General features: G+C 38.0%; 1 protein-coding gene and 1 pseudogene across 1 annotated transcript; both read left to right on the top strand.

The window, feature by feature from the left end:
• Window positions 1-17,862: 17,862 nt before the first annotated feature.
• Window positions 17,863-21,238, top strand: LOC149210968 (leucine-rich repeat receptor protein kinase HPCA1-like; annotated as a pseudogene).
• Window positions 21,239-21,505: 267 nt separating this feature from the next.
• Window positions 21,506-22,529, top strand: LOC149210969 (olee1-like protein; the record flags this gene model as incomplete). Its single annotated transcript, XM_089399155.1, has 2 exons — window positions 21,506-21,623; window positions 21,958-22,529. Coding segments are annotated over 2 exons (441 nt in total), but the record flags the coding sequence as incomplete, so codon positions are not given.
• Between the last annotated feature and the right edge of the window lie 2,409 nt (window positions 22,530-24,938).

Genomic DNA, 24,938 nt, shown 5'->3' on the forward strand with positions numbered 1-24,938 from the left:
AGTCCATCGTGCCCACCGTTGACATTTCCAGCGAGAGTATGGATTGGTCAATGAAAGCATGGCTGGTGGAAGATGATGATTCTTCACCAAATCGAAATGCTATTTACTGTCCCACAAATCTTGTGCAAGAAAAGCTCACATGCTAAATAATGCCCCGACATTGTACCGTGAATTTACGAAGAAAGCCATTTATTAAAACCAACAGAAACAACTTTCCTGCATGTTCAAAATGCCTGTTAAGAAAACTGCAATGAACGGTGCTCTTAATATATGGAGAATCATTTAAAAAATCATGCAATTAACGAGAATACGCTTTTTCTTGCAACGGATATGCTTTATAGGCACTAGAGAGAAAAATAAATAGAATGTGTTTTTTTTCCCTTTCTGTTGGGATCATTTATAATGTTTGGTTATGAGTGACATGGTAACCAAGTTAACTTAAAATTGTCAGTTTATTACTTTGGTTTCCTACTGAACTTTAAAAATTCTCATCGCATATTTTTCATATCAAGAAAAGTTACTTATCTGTGCAAATATTCTATGCAAAAGCTTCGACTTGAAAGTCTAGAGCCGGTGCTACAATTGTGACTTGTAAGTAATTTTCTTAAATCTCAGAGCATAGATGTGCTTCTTCTAAAATTATCCACCCAAATATATGTAGAAAAGTTTTATGCGGGAAACCTGTCACTTCAATACTTAAATGTTGGTTCAAGTCAAATTTCTGGTATATAATTAAGGCTTGAGAGAGGACTTGAAATATTTTTGAGATATATACTTAAGCTTGTGGAAAGAATGAGAGATAGAATGAAACTACTCCTCTGTTCACATAGAGTTTGGATGGTAGTTTATGTATTTAATAAATAAGTAGGATAAAATCAATAATTGGTTTCATTTAATTAATTTTGATTTATATTTGTTAGATATATTAAATTTTTAATTTTAAAAGATTTAGTATATATTTTTTTTCTCGAGGGAAAAAACTAAATTGAATTTTATTGATAATGATGATGGTTAAAGTTCACTAAGACTAATTTTGGTCTATTAGACATAAAAAACTAATTATTTAGTTTGATTTAAGATTTTATTCGTATGCTGAAAAAGCTTGTAGAGAAGACTCCGAGCTCACTATAATTTTGACATAGTAAAAGGCTAGCAACAAAGATTATGAAATTGAGATGTAATGTGGTTGTAAGTGGGGCACTCTAAAAGGAAGTGATTTTTATCCTCGATGTTCATTTTAGTGATTTTCATCCTTGATTTTGGATAGAGTTCTTGAGAAAATGCTCCTATAACATTAGAGTTAAACATGAGGCATCTCAGGTCAAGTGCCTAATGGTTAAGAGCATGTGTTTCTTCCTAAGAGGTCATAGGTTCAAAAACCAGAAGGGGTTAGAGTAGGTATGCCTTTGTAGACAATAATCAAATCGTTGCGTGGAGGTGGGTCTCTTATCCCACAAACAAGGGGGTTTCATACACCAATTTGGTGTCTGGCTTGGCTATGACCTTAAAATTGGATAATAATAATAATTAGGATATAGATTGTTAGAAATTCATAATCTATAAGGGTGAAAGCATGGAGTTGGGTTACACCTTTTGGCAAGAGATGGCACATTTGGGTGGAAAAAATGATTGCTCAATTGAGCCCTTTTTAAGCGCTCGATCAAGCTGTTTGAGCACTTAAACAATGTAACCCAATGTTATTTAGGAGCTCGATTTAGCCATGTCTTTGTGACAGTCAAATGAAGGAGATTGGGTTCTGGATTTATTTTTTGGCTCAGGTAAGTTTTGTTATATGGAATTGAATTTCAATATGTTCTTTTTTTAATTAATATGTCATTGTACTAATTTACTTCATTATTTCTTTTGTGCTTGATAATTAGGTACAACACTAGCATGCTGCCTTCAAAAAGGAAGAAATTGCATTGCAATTGAGAAAGATCCATTACAGTGCAATTTCATTCAGCAAAGAATTAATGCTCTTCAATTTCTTTTTTAAAATTTTGAAAATTGACCCTAAAAAAAAATCATCGTTCCAGTATATCACTTTTTCATTTTGAAGCTATATTTTGCACGAAAATTTCGTAGTAAATTTCGTAGTCACTGCCATTTTTAAAACATGTTCAAAATTGACCCCTAAAAAATAAAATCATCGTTCCAGTATACACACTTTTCGTTTTTAGCACTGTTTTTGATGTTTTTTCGGGGTTTTTTGGCCAGAGTTCCCGTTTTGAGTTTATAGTTCCCGTTTCAAAGTTTACATTGTTCATGGATTGAAAATGATGTACAATCTCATATTGTCTCTATTCGCACTGATAATGGAAAAGAATACACTTCAAATGAATTTGAAAACTATCTTCGCCAACATGGGATCAAACATCAAACAACTGTGCCTTATAATCCCCAACAGAACGGAGTAGCTGAAAGAATGAATAGGACAATCTTAAATATGGTGTGCTCCATGATGTTTTTCAAAAATGTAAAATTGATGTTTTGGGTTGATGCAGTTCTATGTGTTGTATATGTAAAGAATAGATGTCCATCTAATGCTATTAGAAACAAGACTCCTTATGAAATGTGGTATGGGAACATTCCTTCGATAAAGCATCTCAGGGTCTTTGGTTCCACATGTTATGCCTTGATACCAAAGGTACATAGAAACAAACTTGGTGCAAGAAGTCATAAGTGTATCTTCCTAGGGTATTCAAACACCTCCAAAGAATATCGTCTCTATGATGAAGTCAATAAAAAGTTTGTTGTATCTATAGATGTAATCTTTCTTGAATCATCCAAAGCTGACAATGTTGTTGAGCGGCAACTTTATCGCTTGGATAGATTCACAAATGCAAAATCATTTCAAGAATTTGATAATCAGATTCCACATCTTGAAGAGGGGATTCCTATGCTAGATCAACCTGTGGAATCTTCTTCTGAAGCACTCTCTCCCCCACATGAAACTCCAACAACGGATGATACTTTGAGTGATGTGATTGACAGAATTGGGAGACTCAATCTTGATTCAGGCCCAACTCAATCAACGGAGCAGCGTGCACCATCTCAGAAAGGTCCCCCAAAGTGGCTGACAAATACACTTGAAAGTGTTCATCCTGATGAGGTTGGAAAGACAGGAACTAGAAATTCAACTCGAAAAATTAGAGGTCATGTAGATGACTCTGATTCACCTGTTGATATGGATGTTTCTTATGATTTTGAATTGAATTTGTCTACAAATTTTGAACCAACTTCCTTCAAAGAAGCTGCTTCTCATGATGAATGGAAAGAAGCAATGCAAAAGGAGTATGATGCCTTGATAAAGAATGACACTTGGAAGTTGGTTGATCCTCCATTGAGAAACAAACCAATTGGCTTCAAGTGGGTCTACAAGAACAAGTATAAAGCTGATGGCTCACTTGACAAGCACAAAGCCAGGCTTGTGGCAAAAGGTTTTGCACAGAAGTAAGGGGTCGATTATGAGGAGACTTTTGCCCCCACAGCAAAATGGGCTACCATCCGGACACTCTTTTCCCTAGCAACTCAGAACGATTGGAAAGTCCATCAAATGGATGTAAGAATTGCTTTCTTGAATGGAGATCTAAAAGAGAATGTTTCTATGTCCCAGCCTGAAGGATTAGTTGTAAAAGGACATGAACATAAAGTATGAAAACTTGTGAAATCCTTGTATGGCCTCAAACAAGCACAGCGAGCCTGGTATGAAAAACTAACTAAGCATCTTCTGAAACTCAATTTCAAACATTATGATCTTGATGATGCAACTTTGTTTATCAAGAAGGTTGGAAAAATAGTTGTATATCTTGTGGTATATGTAGATGATCTTTCGATAACAAGGAACAATGAGAGCTACATTGCATCCATAAAGAAGGAATTGAGGAGAGGTTTTGAAATGACTGATTTGGGCTATGTTCATTACTATCTTGGTATTGAAGTAACTCAACATCCGAAGTCCATATTCCTTTCTCAAAAGAAGTACATTGGAGATCTGTTGAATAGACATGGCATAACTAAATGAAATCCTCTAACTACTCCAATGGAACAAAACTTAAAGTTCACATCCATTGAAGGAAAAGAATTTGAGGATGCAACAAAGTATAGACAGCTTGTAGGAAGTCTCAACTAACTAACTACTACCAGACCAGACATTTTGTTTGCTGTAGGAATCCTCTCCAGGGTTATGCAAAAGCCTTGTGAGGGACATTGGTCTACCGCAAAAAGAGTTCTAAAGTACTTGAAGGGAACTCAATACTTTGGAATCAAGTATACACAGGTGGGTGACTTCAACTTGATTGGATACTCTGATTCAGACTTCGATGGATACAAAGAAACCGGGGTATCTACTTCGGGTTATGCTATGAGTCTTGGATCAGGAGTTGTCTCCTGGAGATCACGCAAACAATCAGTTCCAGCAGATTCCACAACAGAGGTAGAATATGTGGCAGCAGCTGAGGCAAGAAAAGAAATTGTGTGGCTCAGGAAAATTCTTGAAGATTTGCAGGTAAAACAAGTACAATCGACTCCACTCATGATTGGCAATAAAGTTGGCCAAGAACCCAAAGTTCCATGATCGAATGAAGCACATCAATACAAAATATCATCTGATTCAACATCATGTTGAGGCCAAAACAATCCATCTTCGCCATTGTTCCACTAATGAGCAAATTGCAGACATCTTCACCAAAGCGCTTGGAAGACAAAAGCTTGAAAAATTCAGAACGATGCTTGGACTCACCAACATCCCTTCAGATTAAGGGGGGGAATGTTGACACCTAATCATAGGGATTGGGTGAACAAATGTAATTAGTGTAAATAAATAATAGAGGAAATGGAGAGGCATCGGGAGATGAACTGAACAGTCACTCCCTCTTGTATATAATAATAAACAACCTAAATGAATAATACGATTACATTTGAGGAGTTACCTCCTAGTCTGACAAATTTTTATTTTTACATTTTTCATTTCACGTGGTTTATATCTCACAAAACATATTACTTATTGAACAGTGAAAAAATTACCAAAAATAATGAAAAACAAAGAGGTAAACTTTGATGATATATATACAAATCAACTTTCATGAGATAGCATTTGAATAAAACTTATTATACAAATTTATATAGTTAAAATGATATATTTTTATGTCATAGAATATTTTCTCTCTCAAATATAATTTTATCTATTATAATTTTGTTTTAATTTTCTTATATTAGATTATAAAAGTCTTTTATATTGTTATGATGGTGGTTCCAAAAAATGAATTTCTAGATAATAATAATAATAAAAATATTAAATTATAAAAATAAAAGTTATAATGTTAAAATAAAAATTAAAGCAGTTTTATTGAATTTTTTTCTTTTCTTTTAAATATAGTTTTATTTGTTTTAATTTTTATTATACTAGATTATTAAATAAATTCTCTACCATTAAAAAAAAAAACAAACTAAATATGGTAGATTATATATTTTTTCCAAATATAATTTTATTGGTTTTAATTTGCTTATATTAAATTATAAAAAGTTTTAAAATCAATGAAAATTTATTGGTGTGCTTTATTGAAGCTCATTCAAATTATTACTTTTTCCACTTAAATTTAATTCTTCCACATAACATGATAACAAAAATTTAAACTAAGTTACTAATCGATATGAATAATAAAAATTTCCATTACGAGAATTGCCATCTTGGCTTGAAAAGAAAGTCACAATGGGAAACACAGTCGAGATTATCCAAATTAATTTCGAGTTGCTTTGCAGCTGTCAAAACTGAACATCAAATTAGTACAATGAACACTTTGGTTGTCCAAATACACTGTTCCGTTCTTGCCCTTTTAAGGTAAGCCAGAACAGAACCCAACCCCAAAATCTAACCTAATGATACAATTCAAATGAGGATGGGGAAACTAAATTCGTCGAATTCTTCCAACTCGTCAGTCTTGGGAGGATTACATAATGTGCTACACTCGCCCACATTTGAAGAATTACGACACTCGTCAGGGTTTGGAGAGTTACATGGTGTAGTCCTTGTATCGTGCTACTCGGAGTTTGCAGTCCTTGAATCGTGTTGTCGTGCGTTCTTCTCTGGTATTGTCTGGAGAATCACCTGCGTTGTCACATAAAAATAAACTGAGTCTAAAGAGATCTGAAATGATAAAATAATTTGTTTGATGACTTTGAGTATAAGTTTACGATGTAAGTTCGATAAAAGTTAAAAGAGAGGTACCTCTACACGAATGCGAATTTTCTGGTGTCTGATTTTTCCCAAGTTATTGAATTCCTGTTCGGCGGCCAAAATGTTTGGTGACAGGTTCTCCACACTCCCATCGTTATCTGGGTGCACACAAATCTTAAATTTAGATTTATATTCCGTCAGATTAAAGCCCAACATTACATATTAAATCACATTATGCTGAAAATCGAACATCGGAGACCCAAAAAAACATTTACCCAATTTATTTACGAAACTAATACCTGCACAATCTTGAAGCAGAGAATGGCGAGATTCATCAGGATTATAGCAGCCGAGGAGGACTGATATGCAGCAGCGCATAGAACGATTCTCCTCGGTGCAACAACTTTCAGAATTAGAGTTTTCTAATACTGAAAAAAATTCAAGCGAAATTATGTTATAACATGAATGAATGAAGCAATGGTTGGGCCTCATGCATAACACACAAATTATATGGAACGGCTATGCCTTGCCAATCCGTTACGATAAATCAGGAGGCTACTGTCGATGAACAATCTGTCGAGTGTAGAAACAAAGGCCTCCTGCATCTCTAGCCACCCTTCGGCCATTGACGACACAATGTCGCCCTGGAAGAAGGAATTGGGCGCGTAGGTCTCCTGCTCGAGGCCCAATTGTATGTGAACGTTTACCACAAATTTCAGCGACTCCGGCATCGGATCGCTCTTGCAAATGACGTATTCGGAGAGCTCTGTGTTCATTTTTCGGTCTTCCGTGGGCTTGTAGCAGCTGAAGGCCATCAGGTAAGCGCAGGAGCTCCTCTGGCTGTGAATGTGCCAAACTATTCTCACTGCTAGCACAGACATCACAGCCGCAAGTTCCAGAGCCGAAGTAGGGATCGAACAAGAGTGAGCTCACCCCTCCCATGATTCGGCCGAGAGATATGAACGATTCTTACAATCCATCTCTGCTTGATGAATTTTTCAATTAGCATACCACCGATATATCTGTGTTCATTTCACATCATTTCAGAAATTTCGTGGGCAACTTGGGCGCGGAAATAACATTTGAATTTTGAAATTTTGGGCACCCAGGTTGCATTGAATGAGTATAGTACACTGTCTTATCCACCGTGTGACAGGGTGGAACGGAGCAGTCGGGAAAGCTATGGGGCATAGTTGCCGGAAAATCATGGGAGTCCATGCAGCTGTGCTTGCCATGTTCATGCCCATGCGAATGCAGAGATGTATTTTGATTGACCAAATGTACTCTTAAAAGTCTTAAATACCCAATAGCATGGGATTTATTGGTTTCCATTCTTCATTACTGCTATTAAATTCACTGACGAAGGTCTGATCAGAGGCCGATGGTATTTTCTTGCGGGGCGAAGCTGAATTCAGAGATCGATGGTATTTTCTCGCGGGACGAGTCATCAGCAAGTCAAGTCCTTCCGGCCCTCGCAGGAAGTAAGATGAATACTTCAGGCAACTCTTCTCTGCAACCGCGTAATATCGGTGTTCAGGGAAAAGGGGATTTGCTGCACCAACTTGGGTTTTTCTAGATTTGAAGAGCAGCTTGCTTCCATAATTCCATCTTATCACAACAATCAGTAGAGATGTTAATTCAATTTGCATTTGACTTCCGTTAATTCCAGCACGCATTGAAATTTCTGCAAAAATAGAGGACAATATGGGTATGAGGCGCTTTCGTAATCTACGACTAGTCTTCTATCCTACAAAGCTGAAAAAAGAGGAGAAGGCCAAGATAATCGTTGTGCTCTCAATATAAAATGCCCCACAAGGTTTTCTTTGGCAGAATTAAAGAGTGACGCAGGAAAATTCCTGCATACCCAGAATCACAAGAATCCAATGCATATAAAATGCATCTCAGTAAATGCCCAAATCAAATTTTCAGTACCTGGCAAATTTCCACGGCTTTAACATACAACTCTGCATTGAGCGCTGCAACTCCACACTTTTCTTTCTTGCCTTTACTCAACACCCTTATATCTCCCCTGCAATTTGATAAAATGACGCAGGCATAAACCCGCCAAACCCAGAACCTAGTTTAAAGTGCATATAAAAATTCCCATCTGGCAAATCATAATAATATGAAAATTTCTCTTAATCAATACCCAGAACCTAACATACCTTATGATCTCTGCAAATTTATAATTCGCTTTCCACCTTATTCAGATCTAATCAAAAACTGTCAACCCTGTAATTAAATCCACGCAGAGTATTCTTCAATCAAAACCTTTTACACTGGCGTTCAAGTCATCTTTGACTTTCCTTTGAAACACCGTTTGATCTCCTCCATTTAAACCCCCCTTATAACACTCCTTTGTTATTACGTACTTCTCATACATAAGGAGCGTTTTGCAGACAGCATTGTCATAACCATGATTCCAAGTTTGGATTCAATGGGCAGAAGGTCAACAAAAATGGTTTCCACAGCAATTGTAAATAACAGAGATGCCGAACTACCACGATTTGGTCAAAAGTCAACCTAATCTTCTTCAGTGATCGAGCTGGGCGTTTTCACCTGGGAAATCCCTTGCTTTCAATGGTTAGGTTCCAGATTTCACAAAGAAAACTAAATAACTGCTCAAAAGTGAACTTTCTTCCTCAGGGACTGATTCCATAGGTTTCAGTTTGATTTTATAAAGAAATTCGGATCCCAAAGAGATTTGAATCTGTTGACATCATGTGGAACTTAGATTGCATGAATAAATCACTTACCTTAAATACAGCGTCAACTATGACTACACCCCCTTTGTAGCTTAATGCAGACTTCAATTCAAGAATTGAAAATAACGAGATTCCCAAACCCTCACGAAATTATCAACCTTGTCAATGCATTTTCCCACAGCAATTTAACTTAAGTCTTAACCACGCCTTGTTACATAATTGGGTTGTTGGGTATTTCCTCCATTAACCAGCACTCAGGGTTCGATTCAATACTTGGATCTGTTGTATTGATCCACGCAAGACTGATTATTGCTTCCTGCACATTCTGGATGACCATAAATTGCTCACGCAGAGTATCACACAATTCCTGCATAGAAATGTCGTTTGCTTTCTAGGCAAACTTCCAAACAACGATTCCACAAAAGAAAACCCCAGAATATTTAGTAACAAATGATTTCATCAATATTGCTCAACGCAGAGCAATCCTCTCACAAACAAGTCCACAAGTCAATGCACTCAACAGGATTCAATCCAATATCACATTTATTCAATCTATTAAGTGGGTTTCCAAACATTCTACTGGAATCATATATTCATGTAGTCATTTACCACCAGAAATATCCAGCCATAACAATTCAGACATTTAGCACCATTCATTATCTATATAGGAACATAGATATTTACTTCGCATTGACAGAGATATTCACAGTTCCAACTTCCAAAGCACATAAAACTGTATTTCATTAACCAGTTTCAAATATCTACAGTACTTGGCTTGATTTCCCACATTCCACACTCAAAACTATACACACACCAGTATCGCTCTTCCCCTCCCAGCGACACACAAACTCTCATCAATCTAAAAAGAAATCTCCTGAGTTCATTACAATTTTCCTCTATTTATTCTCCTAAATTATCTAACAGAGTTTCCTATTTTTCCAAGAAAGAACAGAATTCTTCTATTCCGTTGTTTTCCAAGCACACCTAGACTAACAGCTCTATCTCAAAATCCAAAATAAGCTAATCTCCTATTTATTACAATAACAAATTATTTGAGGAATCCAACCTCCTCAGTAAATTGATTTTTGACCAACAGTAAATAAATTTCACTGGATTTAACCACAACATGTGGACAAATCTCCACATTGCTGGCTGGGTCTAGATGCTCCTGCATCAGACTCCCAAAGTTTAAATTAACCATGATCTCCTGATCATGCGTTTCTGGTTTGCGTCCTCCTGGATCCCATACTTGATTTGATAGTCTGTTCTTGATTACTGCTGCTGTTATTTGTTCCTCAAGTCTTTCACTTTTGTGCTGTAATGCCTCACTATTTGCTGTTGTCCTTTTCACATACCTTGATGTTGTTTTACTTACTTTAATTTGCAATTCTTCATTCCTTGCTGGCTTCCTCATCAAAAGATTCGACTTATACAAATCCACTATCTTATCTGGAAGTTCTCTCAAAAGTTTTGTATCATCTTTACTAACTGCGTTGTTCGCAATATTTGTCTTTAATCCTCCTGCACTCTGGCTTTCTTCAATATCAATGATCTTCAATGACTCAGTGTATCCCTTGAATTCAAAAATTCTTTTGCCATCCTCCTTAGTCTGCATATGACTATGAGTAGCCATTTCTTCAGCAGTCTTCAATAATTGTTTGTCTTTCCTCAAATCGATATGACCTGTAAACACACAACAACCTTTAGTTTTCAAAATACAATACCTTCCATTTTCCTTTGATGCTCCAAGCACCAATCCTCCATCATAGATCTTTCGGATTTCAGCTGATCCTTCTTGCGGTGACTTCAAATCAATATGAATTTGCTCTAGTTTCCTGAACTCATTCATCAGTTTGCCATTCCACCTCCGTTGCAATAGCTTCCACTTCACCCTTTTCTTCAGTCTCCATCTGTATCTTCGATCTTCACTTATCTTTCTTTGTACTATCAGACCGATTTCTGGTTCTTCATTCTGCTGCCAACTTCTACACTTTTGCAATTTAATGCTTTCCTCAAATTCATTCTCATGTAGCTGATCATTCCTCCCAAATTTTTGGTTACTTCCACATTCATCTTGCTGAGTTAATTTTTCTGTCTCTTTTATGCCTTTGAGGGCATAACCTCCTTGTTGCTTCTGATCTTTCATCTCACCTTCATATAATCGCTGCTCAATTTCTCTGATTTCAGCATCATATTTAGTAATGTTGTCTTCCGCACCTTTTCCTCCATCAGGTTCTGTAGGCTTTGTTTTTCCTTTGGGTTCCTCGAGTAATCTTTCCAAGAATTCTATCTCCTTGTAAAATCTCCTCAGTAGATCATCACAATTTTCCTTCTCAGCTTCATTCTTTTCCTAGCATTCTTCCTGAGTTGACCTGCTTTCCACATCACCATATTGTAAGCATCTTTCATTAATTCCATTAAACAATTTCATCGGTTTACCTTTTTGTAGTCCCACTATGGAATTGTCTTCAGACTGCTGGTTTATATCAACCTCATCTGACTGTTTCACACCGAACAGGATTTCATCTATGAACTTCTTCTGTTGCAAATGATCAACACCTTCTTCCTCTAAAAAGGATTCTTCATCATATTTTACCTCAAGATCTACATTCCTGGTGACAACTTCATCAGGCTGTCCATCACCCTCTGCACTTCCTGCAAACATACACAAACTATAAGAATCAAAATCACAAGGCTTCATTGCCTCATCCGCTTCCTTTGTCAACATATTCTCAAATTGTTCTGAATTCTGCCAGTAGTCCAGAAGACCTTCAGCTAACCTCTCATTATCTTCTTCTCCCAACATTTCACCTTGTTCTGGTCTGCAAATGGAAACTTCCAATTCTACCTCTGCTTCTCTGAGTTTCTCTGATTCCTCTTGAGCACTCAATATCTGCTCAATCTTTCTCAATTCTTCTGCTATCTCTGACTTCACTTGCTGATTTCTCCTTTCTCGTAGCCTTGGCCACTTTACTCTTTTCCTCATGGTCCAAACACTTTTCCGCAACATCTTCATCAATACTCCAATCTGGAAATCTATCTCAGCTTTCTCTCGGTCAAACTCTTCTTGACTCATCCTCATGCCATTTGCTTTGGCATCTTCCTTTCTGCTGTGGCTCCCTTGTGAACTTCTGCTATGACTATCTGTAGTCATTTCCTGCTCCTCTCTTTCCATGAGCTCCTCGCACCTCTGCATCAAGCCTCTGCAACAGTAAGTCCTCCTTACTGCAATCTTACCTCACTAAGCTCTCCTCACTCAGTCTTTTGGTAAGCACGATCCCCTGTCTGGAATCTTCTCCTGAGCAACACCTTTGCTCCCTCTAGGCTTCTGCAATCTCTCACTCTCTCTTTCGAAGACACTTCAATTGTCCTCTCTGTCCAATCTCTGGTTGGAATCTTCAGGTTCACTGCCACTTCTGCTTTTAAGAACGCATCTGGTTCTTTCCGCTGAGACTTTCTTCACTATGCCTGCAACCAAATCCCACAAATAGTTCTTCAAACCAGAATTAAATATCGACTACAAACTCACCTTCAACATCCTGTTGATCTTGCTTCTTTCCTTAACTACATTTGCATACCTGTGCTGCCATCTTTATCAGTTTCACAATCCGACATTCATTCACCACATGCGATTAAGTAAATAAAAAAAAAAACTTGAATCCTTTCCCAGAGCAATTCCAGCTCTTCAACAAAACCTTCTGTCTTCATTCAGAAAACAAACATTCTTCAATTTACCAGAGCCAAGCTCTGATACCAAAAATTGACGCAGGAAAATTCCTGCATACCCAGAATCACAAGAATCCAATGCATATAGAATGCATCTCAGTAAATGCCCAAATCAAATTTTCAGTACCTGGCAAATTTCCACGGCTTTAACATACAACTCTGCGTTGAGCACTGCAACTCCACACTTTTCTTTCTTGCCTTTACTCAACACCCTTATATCTTCCCTGCAATTTGATAAAATGACGCAGGCATAAACCCGCCAAACCCAGAACCTAGTTTAAAGTGCATATAAAAATTCCCATCTGGCAAATCATAATAATATGAAAATTTCTCTTAATCAATACCCAGAACGTAACATACCTTATGATCTCTGCAAATTTATAATTCGCTTTCCACCTTATTCAGATCTAATAAAAAACTGTCGACCATGTAATTAAATCCACGCAGAGTATTCTTCAATCAAAACCTTTTACACTGGCGTTCAAGTCATCTTTGACTTTCCTTTGAAACACCGTTCGATCTCCTCCATTTAAACCCCCCTTATAACACTCCTTTGTTATTACGTACTTCTCATACATAAGGAGCGTTTTGCAGACAACATTGTCATAACCATGATTCCAAGTTTGGATTCAATGGGCAGAAGGTCAACAAAAATGGTTTCCACAACAATTGTAAATAACAGAGATGCCGAACTACCACGATTTGGTCAAAATTCAACCTAATCTTCTTCAGTGATCGAGCTGGGCGTTTTCACCTGGGAAATCCCTTGCTTTCAATGGTTAGGTTCCAGATTTCACAAAGAAAACTAAATAACTGCTCAAAAGTGAACTTTCTTCCTCAGGGACTAATTCCATAGGTTTCATTTTGATTTTATAAAGAAATTCGGATCCCAAAGAGATTCGAATCTGTTGACATCATGTGGAACTTAGATTGCATGAATAAATCACTTACCTTAAATACAGCGTCAACTATGACTACACCCCCTTTGTAGCTTAATGCAGACTTCAATTCAAGAATTGAAAATAACGAGATTCCCAAACCCTCACGAAATTATCAACCTTGTCAATGCATTTTCCCACAGCAATTTAACTTAAGTCTTAACCACGCCTTGTTACATAATTGGGTTGTTGGGTATTTCCTCCATTAACCAGCACTCAGGGTTCGATTCAATACTTGGATCCGTTGTATTGATCCATGCAAGACTGATTATTGCTTCCTGCACATTCTGGATGACCATAAATTGCTCACGCAGAGTATCACACAATTCCTGCACAGAAATTTCGTTTGCTTTCTAGGAAAACTTCCAAACAACGATTCCACAAAAGAAAACCCCAGAATATTTAGTAACAAATGATTTCATCAATATTGCTCAACGCAGAGCAATCCTCTCACAAACAAGTCCACAAGTCAATGCACTCAACAGGATTCAATCCAATATCACATTTATTCAATCTATTAAGTGGGTTTCCAAACATTCTACTGGAATCATATATTCCTGTGGTCATTTACCACCAGAAATATCCAGCCATAACAACTCAGACATTTAGCACCATTCATTATCTATATAGGAACATAGATATTTACTTCGCATTGACAGAGATATTCACAGTTCCAACTTCCAAAGCACATAAAACTGTATTTCATTAACCAGTTTCAAATATCTACAGTACTTGGCCTGATTTCCCACATTCCACACTCAAAACTATACACACACCAGTATCGCTCTTCCCCTCCCAGTGACACACAAACTCTCATCAATCTAAAAAGAAATCCCCTGAGTTCATTACAATTTTCCTCTATTTATTCTCCTAAATTATCTAACAGAGTTTCCTATTTTTCCAAGAAAGAACAGAATTCTTCTATTCCGTTGTTTTCCAAGCACACCTAGACTAACAGCTCTATCTCAAAATCCAAAATAAGCTAATCTCCTATTTATTACAATAACAAATTATTTGAGGAATCCAACCTCCTCAGTAAATTGATTTTTGACCAACAGTAAATAAATTTCACTGGATTTAACCACAACATGTGGACAAATCTCCACATTGCTGGCTGGGTCTAGATGCTCCTGCATCAGACTCCCAAAGTTTAAATTAACCATGATCTCCTGATCATGCGTTTCTGGTTTGCGTCCTCCTGGATCCCATACTTGATTTGATAGTCTGTTCTTGATTACTGCTGTTGTTATTTGTTCCTCAAGTCTTTCGCTTTTGTGCTGTAATGCCTCACTATCTGCTGCTGTTTTACTTACTTTAATTTGCAATTCTTCATTCCTTGCTGGCTTCCTCATCAAAAGATTCGACTTATACAAATCTGCTATCTTATCTGGAAGTTCTCTCAAAAGTTCTGTATCATCTTTACTAACTGCGTTGTTCGCAATATTTGTCTTTAATCCTCCTGCACTCTGGCTTTCTTCAATATCAATGATCTTCAATGACTCAGTGTATCCCTTGAATTCAAAAATTCTTTTGCCATCCTCCTTAGTCTGCATATGACTATGAGTAGCCATTTCTTCAACAGTCTTCAATAATTGTTTGTCTTTCCTCAAATCGATATGACCTGCAAACACACAACAACCTTTAGTTTTCAAAATACAATACCTTCCATTTTCCTTTGATGCTCCAAGCACCAATCCTCCATCATAGATCTTTCGGATTTCAGCTGATCCTTCTTGCGGTGACTTCAAATCAATATGAATTTGCTCTAGTTTCCTGAACTCATTCATCAGTTTGCCATTCCACCTCCGTTGCAATAGCTTCCACTTCACCCTTTTCTTTAGTCTCCATCTGTATCTTCGATCTTCACTTATCTTTCTTTGTACTATCAGACCGATTTCTGGTTCTTCATTCTGCTGCCAACTTCTACACTTTTGCAATTTAATGCTTTCCTCAAATTCATTCTCATGTAGCTGATCATTCCTCCCAAATTTTTGGTTACTTCCACATTCATCTTGCTGAGTTAATTTTTCTGTCTCTTTTATGCCTTTGAGGGCATAACCTCCTTGCTGCTTCTGATCTTTCATCTCACCTTCATATAATCGCTGCTCAATTTCTCTGATTTCAGCATCATATTTAGTAATGCTGTCTTCTGCACCTTTTCCTCCATCAGGTTCTGTAGGCTTTGTTTTTCCTTTGGGTTCCTCGAGTAATCTTTCCAAGAATTCTATCTCCTTGTAAAATCTCCCCAGTAGATCATCACAATTTTCCTTCTCAGCTTCATTCTTTTCCTGGCATTCTTCCTGAGTTGACCTGCTTTCCACATCACCATATTGTAAGCATCTTTCATTAATTCCATTAAACAAATTCATTGGTTTACCTTTTTGTAGTCCCACTATGGAATTGTCTTCAGACTGCTGGTTTATATCAACCTCATCTGACTGTTTCACACCGAACAGGATTTCATCTATGAACTTCTTCTGTTGCAAATGATCAACACCTTCTTCCTCTAAAAAGGATTCTTCATCATATTTTACCTCAAGATCTACATTCCTGGTGACAACTTCATCAGGTTGTCCATCACCCTCTGCACTTCCTGCAAACATACACAAACTATAAGAATCAAAATCACAAGGCTTCATTGCCTCATCCGCTTCCTTTGTCAACATATTCTCAAATTGTTCTGAATTCTGCCAGTAGTCCAGAAGACCTTCAGCTAACCTCTCATTATCTTCTTCTCCCAACATTTCACCTTGTTCTGGTCTGCAAATGGAAACTTCTAATTCTACCTCTGCTTCTCTGAGTTTCTCTGATTCCTCTTGAGCACTCAATATCTGCTCAATCTTTCTCAATTCTTCTGTTATCTCTGACTTCACTTGCTGATTTCTCCTTTCTCGTAGCCTTGGCTACTTTACTCTTTTCCTCATGGTCCAAACACTTTTCCGCAGCATCTTCATCAATACTCCAATCTGGAAATCTATCTCAGCTTTCTCTCGATCAAACTCTTCTTGACTCATCCTCATGCCATTTGCTTTGGCATCTTCCTTTCTGCTGTGGCTCCCTTGTGAACTTCTGCTATGACTATCTGTAGTCATTTCCTGCTCCTCTCTTTCCATGAGCTCCTCGCACCTCTGCATCAAGCCTCTGCAACAGTAAGTCCTCCTTACTGCAATCTTACCTCACTAAGCTCTCCTCACTCAGTCTTTTGGTAAGCACGATCCCCTGTCTGGAATCTTCTCCTGAGCAACACCTTTGCTCCCTCTAGGCTTCTGCAATCTCTCACTCTCTCTTTCGAAGACACTTCAATTGTCCTCTCTGTCCAATCTCTGGTTGGAATCTTCAGGTTCACTGCCACTTCTGCTTTTAAGAATGCATCTGGTTCTTTCCGCTGAGACTTTCTTCACTATGCCTGCAACCAAATCCCACAAATAGTTCTTCAAACCAGAATTAAATATCGACTACAAACTCACCTTCAATATCCTGTTGATCTTGCTTCTTTCCTTAACTACATTTGCATACCTGTGTTTCCATCTTTATCAGTTTCACAATCTGACATTCATTCACCACATGCGATTAAGTAAATAAAAAAAAAAAACTTGAATCCTTTCCCAGAGCAATTCCAGCTCTTCAACAAAACCTTCTGTCTTCATTCAGAAAACAAACATTCTTCAATTTACCAGAGCCAAGCTCTGATACCAAAAATTGACGCAGGAAAATTCCTGCATACCCAGAATCACAAGAATCCAATGCATATAGAATGCATCTCAGTAAATGCCCAAATCAAATTTTCAGTACCTGGCAAATTTTCACGGCTTTAACATACAACTCTGCGTTGAGCGCTGCAACTCCACACTTTTCTTTCTTGCCTTTACTCAACACCCTTATATCTCCCCTGTAATTTGATAAAATGACGCAGGCATAAACCCGCCAAACCCAGAACCTAGTTTAAAGTGCATATAAAAATTCCCATCTGGCAAATCATAATAATATGAAAATTTCTCTTAATCAATACCCAGAACCTAACATACCTTATGATCTCTGCAAATTTATAATTCGCTTTCCACCTTATTCAGATCTAATCAAAAACTGTCGACCCTGTAATTAAATCCACGCAGAGTATTCTTCAATCAAAACCTTTTACACTGGCGTTCAAGTCATCTTTGACTTTCCTTTGAAACACCGTTCGATCTCCTCCATTTAAACCCCCCTTATAACACTCCTTTGTTATTACGTACTTCTCATACATAAGGAGCGTTTTGCAGACAGCATTGTCATAACCATGATTCCAAGTTTGGATTCAATGGGCAGAAGGTCAACAAAAATGGTTTCCACAGCAATTGTAAATAACAGAGATGCCGAACTACCACGATTTGGTCAAAATTCAACCTAATCTTCTTCAGTGATCGAGCTGGGCGTTTTCACCTGGGAAATCCCTTGCTTTCAATGGTTAGGTTCCAGATTTCACAAAGAAAACTAAATAACTGCTCAAAAGTGAACTTTCTTCCTCAGGGACTGATTCCATAGGTTTCAGTTTGATTTTATAAAGAAATTCGGATCCCAAAGAGATTCGAATCTGTTGACATCATGTGGAACTTAGATTGCATGAATAAATCACTTACCTTAAATACAGTGTCAACTATGACTACACCCCCTTTGTAGCTTAATGCAGACTTCAATTCAAGAATTGAAAATAACGAGATTCCCAAACCCTCACGAAATTATCAACCTTGTCAATGCATTTTCCCACAGCAATTTAACTTAAGTCTTAACCACGCCTTGTTACATAATTGGGTTGTTGGGTATTTCCTCCATTAACCAGCACTCAGGGTTCGATTCAATACTTGGATCTGTTGTATTGATCCACGCAAGACTGATTATTTCTTCCTGCACATTCTGGATGACCATAAATTGCTCACGCAGAGTATCACACAATTCCTGCACAGAAATTTCGTTTGCTTTCTAGGCAAACTTCCAAACAACGATTCCACAATAGAAAACCCCAGAATATTTAGTAACAAATGATTTCATCAATATTGCTCAACGCAGAGCAATCCTCTCACAAACAAGTCCACAAGTCAATGCACTCAACAGGATTCAATCCAATATCACATTTATTCAATCTATTAAGTGGGTTTCCAAACATTCTACTGGAATCATATATTCCTGTAGTCATTTACCACCAGAAATATCCAACCATAACAATTCAGACATTTAGCACCATTCATTATCTATATAGGAACATAGATATTTACTTCGCATTGACAGAGATATTCACAGTTCCAACTTCCAAAGCACATAAAACTGTATTTCATTAACCAGTTTCAAATATCTACAGTACTTGGCCTGATTTCCCACATTCCACAATCAAAACTATACACACACCAGTATCGCTCTTTCCCTCCCAGCGACACACAAACTCTCATCAATCTAAAAAGAAATCCCCTGAATTCATTACAATTTTCCTCTATTTATTCTCCTAAATTATCTAACAGAGTTTCCTATTTTTCCAAGAAAGAACAGAATTCTTCTATTCCGTTGTTTTCCAAGCACACCTAGACTAACAGCTCTATCTCAAAATCCAAAATAAGCTAATCTCCTATTTATTACAATAACAAATTATTTGAGGAATCCAACCTCCTCAGTAAATTGATTTTTGACCAACAGTAAATAAATTTCACTGGATTTAACCACAACATGTGGACAAATCTCCACATTGCTGGCTGGGTCTAGATGCTCCTGCATCAAAGAGGGTCACAAATGATTTCTCAGATGCGAATGTCATCGGGTCAGGAGGATATGGCAAGGTATATTCCGAACTAATACACAGTTGAATTGCGTGAATGGTTTATTCTAAGTACTTGATATTCGAAGTTGAAATTCAAACAATATTCGTGTGGAAAAAGAGGTTATTGAACTCACTGGAATGAAATAAATTTGCAGGTGTACAAGGCAATGCTAGATGGTGGCCATTTGGTGGCTATCAGAAGGGCCGAACAAGGGTCGATGCGCTGGAAGACCCTATTCACAAGCGAGATTGAGCTACTCTCTCGATTTCACCATAACAATATGTTGGATATTATTGGTTTTTGCATAGAGAATGGAGAACGGATTCTGGTTTATGGCTATATCGCAAATGGATCTCTAAACAGCATTTTCCTTGGTAGGATCCCATATTCTTGTTACTTTGATTTCGATCTACTCCCATACATATAAATCTGGCATTTTAGTTTTTATCCCATATCAGTTATTAAAACAGGTAAAACGGAAATTGAACTGTACTGGAGAAGCAGAGTTCGTATAGCCTTGGGGTTTGCCAGGGCATTGGAATATCTGCACTTCGATGTAAATCCCCGCGTAATACACAGAAAATTCAAATCAATGAACATATTCGTGGACGATTACCTGACTGTTAAGGTAGCACATTTTGATGTTACCCAAATCTTACCGGGCGGACCAAACCAAGTCATCTCAGCTCAAGATCGCAGGGACACTGGTAATCATTTTATACCGATGAACATTACTATTGGCATTATCTATCATTGAATACACATTCAAAGTGTATACTTGGTGCAAGGAGTAGTCTAACGAGTCGAAGGAATTGTTCGGTTTCGGGTGCTGCTCGTCGGAGGAATTGTTTGGTTTCGGGTGCTGCTCTGAAAAACCTCTGGCTCCGGCCACGGGACAATTCCTCCGCCCTCCGCCACCCAACGCGATCTCCGCCCAGCTCCGCCACCGCGAGCTCCGCACCTTCCGCATTAACTGCGTCTGACAGGAGGACCGATTTCCATCGTTGTCTGCCGCCGGTGAGTTAATTCCCATTTCAATTCAAATTTTCCGCGCGCTGCTCCTGACCAATTCGCCCTGGCACTCCGCAGCTCCCTCCCCTGCAGTTCACCAGGTCACCAGAACACTCCGAAACCTCTGTCCATTATCACTGTGCAATTATAACAGACCTTAACTCTTGAAAAAACAAAGTAAGTGGGCGTGAGCAGCCCTTGTTAAAGGCAGTTGGTGTCAGTCCCTTAGACGGTATACTAATGGTCCTGGCTTTTCCCCATCCTGCAAGAGAATTTTGCTTTAACACAATGTTACAGTTGTTTAACAAAAGTTCCTGACATCTGGTCGGAACCGATTCACGTTTTCCCGTTTTTTTCTTATCAATGTGCCGCAGCTTTCCTATCATTCACTGTGTTTGTATTTGCAGAAGTGGTCTTCAGAAAGTATGGGATGTATAATATCTACATCAACAGATGTAGGGGGCACAAAGAAGAAACCGGGGCAAGGTGCGGAGCTTGCGGTGGCCGGACAGCGATGGAAATCGGTCCTCCTGTCAGACGCAGTTAATGCCAAAGGTGCGGAGTTGGGCGGAGATCCCGTTGGGTGGTGGAGGAATTGTCCGGTGGCTGGAGCCGGAGATTTTTTCGGACGACACCAAAAACCAGACAATTCCTCCACCTCGTTAGACTACTTCCTTGGTGCAGCGGTACTTGCATCCATAATACTTGAGTACAGGACAACTCAGCGTGAAGAGTGACGTCTATAGCTTTGGTGTTTTATTATTGGAGCTCATTACAGCGCGCCCTGCCAGTGACATGAGTGGAGGAGTGCTAGTTAATGAAGTGAAGACGTGCCTGGAGACGTGGGACTTAAGTGTGTTGGAAGAGGAGTTAAAGCGAGAGCTATTTTCACCTCCATAGTTTCATTAATGATTTCTAAGAATAGTCTTGGAACACGGGTTCTGACATCCTCTCGTTCTCCGGCTAACAGATTCTGATTCTTGGAACACGGGTTCTGAAATCCTCTCGTTCTCCGGCTAACAGATTCCAATTGCATAGTAATGGAGATATGCATGATGACATCATCCATCTCCTTGTTTGTATTGATGCCCATTGAAACGAGCGGCATATGTATCATGGCAGGTCGTGTATCATAGGCTATCCATTCCCCATACCATCTGATATTAATTGCCACCAAATTTTGAATTGTATAATGGCGCTCCAGATTGGAATTTTGAATCTCAGAACCCGCACTGCGATAACTGTGCTGCTGGATTCCCCACCAGGATTTCACCTGCCATCTCTGGTAAGCCAGCAACCACCCATTTTGGATAGTTTTTCAATTTGTTTTGCAGTTTTTGTAGATTGTTTTCATTTGGGCCACTGCATTTTCTTGTTGAAAAGATATGAAATAATAGATCTGGTGCTGAAGAATAGATCTGGTTTTAAGATTCTCCATGTGGAATGCTATTTGTGCTTTTCTGAATAGATCTATTCTTCCCTTTTGCTATTGTGTTCACATTACTTTCATTTTCTACACTCTTTGTTTTTAAGAGAAACGTGGGTTTCTGTCTGAAGCATAGAATGCACAGGGCACCCCTATGTTTGGTTCTGATATTTTGAGTATGAGTGCTGTGCAGGTGCCACTGTAGGTGTTGAGTGCAAGGATCGTGCTGGTAAGAGATTGTTCTATAATGAACAACACACCGACAACGATGGGCTTTTCAGTATCGTTGTTCTGGGTGAGCACGAGCACGAAGCCTGTGAGGCATTTACAGTGAGCAGCCCAACCTCATGCAACCTTAAAACTGATAGCAGCCGCGGTCCAGTTTACCTAACCCACAACAATGGGATCAATTCGGACGAAAGAAAGACTGGGCCTTTTGCCTTCAGATCTACCACAAACCACCCTGCTTGTCAGGCTGTGTTGGCAGAATATAACATATATAATGACTCTGACTAGGTTTTATTGCCTCTCCATGCGTTTGTGTCGGTTTTCGGGTTTTCATCGCTTCTTTCTGTTATGGATTTTGGCTGAGTCCTGCTACTATTTCTTATGGGTTCTCCTGCCTGAGGATCTGTGCCACCAGTGAATATAAATATAAAATGTTGTAGTGCTTAGGTGGACTATTTATCTATTGTGATGGTATTCATGAATACCTGGATTCATTTGTGGCTAAGACTGCAAAAGTTTGGAATAATTTCAATTTCATATATATATATATATATATATATATATATATATATATATATGTATGTATGTATGTTGCATTGCTTTTGACAGAAAATGTGAAAGCTTTGTCTTAATTCGTTGGGTTTTGGATTTTTTATGGTACGATAAATATAAAAGAATAGCAAACAATGCAAGAAATTGGCATGTTAATTGATGAATATATACAGTATGCATTTCTATTTACTACTTTGCAAACTGCAGAGAAGATCTCCATGTTAAGCTCCATTAGTTTATGCAAAATTGCTGCCTAAAATTATGGAATTTAAACTGCAGTCTTTCCTTAACTTATGGAAACCAACTGCAGTAGTTTCCTTAAGTTAAGGAAATCAACTACAGCTAATAAATTTATTGTTAGGATCTACTGAAGTGGTCCATTACTCCCATCTGGAGTTCTCTGCCTTGATCTGTGGGACATCTGACACATAGCTATCAGAAGCTTGATGGAAGCTTAGCTATAAATTCATCTGTTTGGTCCCCAAGCTTGCATCTCAATCCCCTTCAGTTTTACACCATCTAGCTGAGGTAGCAGAGCTTGGAAGTGCCTTCAGATCAGCTGCATTCTTTTCTTTTTGCTTGGGCAGCTGGAGCGTGGTTTTTCAGAAGGAAATTGCATCAAGAGTTTCACCAATGGTTGGAGGTAATCCGTATCCCTGGGCATTAAGTTTCAACGATTCTTTTCAGTTCTTTCCACATGCAGAATCGCTGTTTAAGTTTATGATTTTTCTAACATTTGGTATCAGAGCCATAACATATATCTCTGCCTTGATGTGCGTGGTGTGCGATTCTAATATTTTGAAGTACCTTCAATTTTTATTTTTATTTTTAATTTTGTGTGCATTCATTGTTTTGCTTTCGAATCGCATAAAAATTCCAATTAATAGGCTGCCGCACAACCAACGCAAAGTATGAAGTGCGTGTGGTTTTGAACCCATTACTGCTGGATCATCCAGCGGCCTAACCACAAGCTCCATTTTGGCCCGTGTTTCCTTCTTCGCACTCGACTGGTTCATCGAAAAACCCAAACCCCCTCTTGATTACTTATCATTCAAAGATGAGAAGTCCATGTGAAACGAATGATTGAATGATCAAATAATTTTGGTGTGGAGGGGAAATTATTTGGTCATATATAAATTATAAAAGGCCGAAATAATTTTGAGTTATTTTTCCATTATTGGCCAAATTAATTGTTAAAAGGGCCGAGAGAATTAAAATTCACTTTGTAAAAAGGGGCCAAATTATTTGTTGGGCAGGTAAATATTATTCTTGTTCTCATCCCATACAAAGCCAGAGAACTGCAAAATATTATTTTTCATATGAGGGGCCTTTGCACGTTTTCCATAAAGGACCGAGCGTTTCAGTCTTAGGTAATCAAATAACGCTTTTATTGTATTATTCATCTTGTAGCCTGCTGCAAAATACCTGTAAACAATAATCTCAGACTTTTTATATCCTATCGATTGTCCTTAATTTATACAGCCATGTGTGCCTGATCTCCATGCGCTTCTGCAACAGCTTCTATTACTGTGCGTTGAGTTAGTCAAAGGGGTTTGCGTGTCGCATATGTGTTTGGTTGAGATGAAACGTAATTTCCGTCTTAACTGCATTGGAAATATCTCTGCCCATATGCCAGACCTCGTTACTCTTCGCCTTCGCCTGTGAGATGAGCGTATTCTTTTCATAAGCTTCCATTAATGTCTTTGCAAAAATATTCACTGTGATCCATTAAAAGATGAGATAAGCTGAAGGATTATTTTAAATACATTAATTTCGGGAGCTTGTTTTTGAATGTTAAAGTTCTTACAAATTTAGTATTTTCGTTGAGATTTGTTAAAATCAAGAATAATTCTTGACATGTTCCATATTAATTCTTTCATGATAGATTTACTTTTAAAATTTCTCTTCACATCAATTTCGGTTTTTACGTATGGTTGTAGCCATATTTGAACCTTCACTTCACCTTTTTTAAAGTTTTGGAGGCTTTCGTTTTTATTACTTTGTCATCATCAAGAATCAATGGGATTTGAATAGGCCTCTTAATTTTATACTAAGTATTTTGTTTAGTGAAGTTGAAATCCTATGTTCTAATACCTCTTTAGTCATCGCTTGTGGAAATTGTGAACATATTCTAACGTTAATGGCCTCCAAAATATAATATTGGATGGTGCCTTGTTTTATGAGATGGCATTGCCATGGCTCTTGAAAAGGGTACTAGCAGTATCTATTTAGGATTTTGTTTTCCTAATTTCGCCAGTGATATGTGGCAGATATGCATGAGTTGAATCTCGTTCACACGGATTTAAAGACTGAAAATATACTTTTTGTTTCTTCAGAATATGTAAAGTTTCCAGATTGCAAGGTAGTTGCTAGTATGATATGGTATATATATCG

This window comes from Pinus tabuliformis, chromosome 1_2 (genome assembly GCF_031772625.1).
Source record: "Pinus tabuliformis cultivar Carrire ecotype Pingquan chromosome 1_2, CPIR1, whole genome shotgun sequence".
NCBI classification, from domain to species: Eukaryota; Viridiplantae; Streptophyta; class Pinopsida; order Pinales; family Pinaceae; genus Pinus; species Pinus tabuliformis.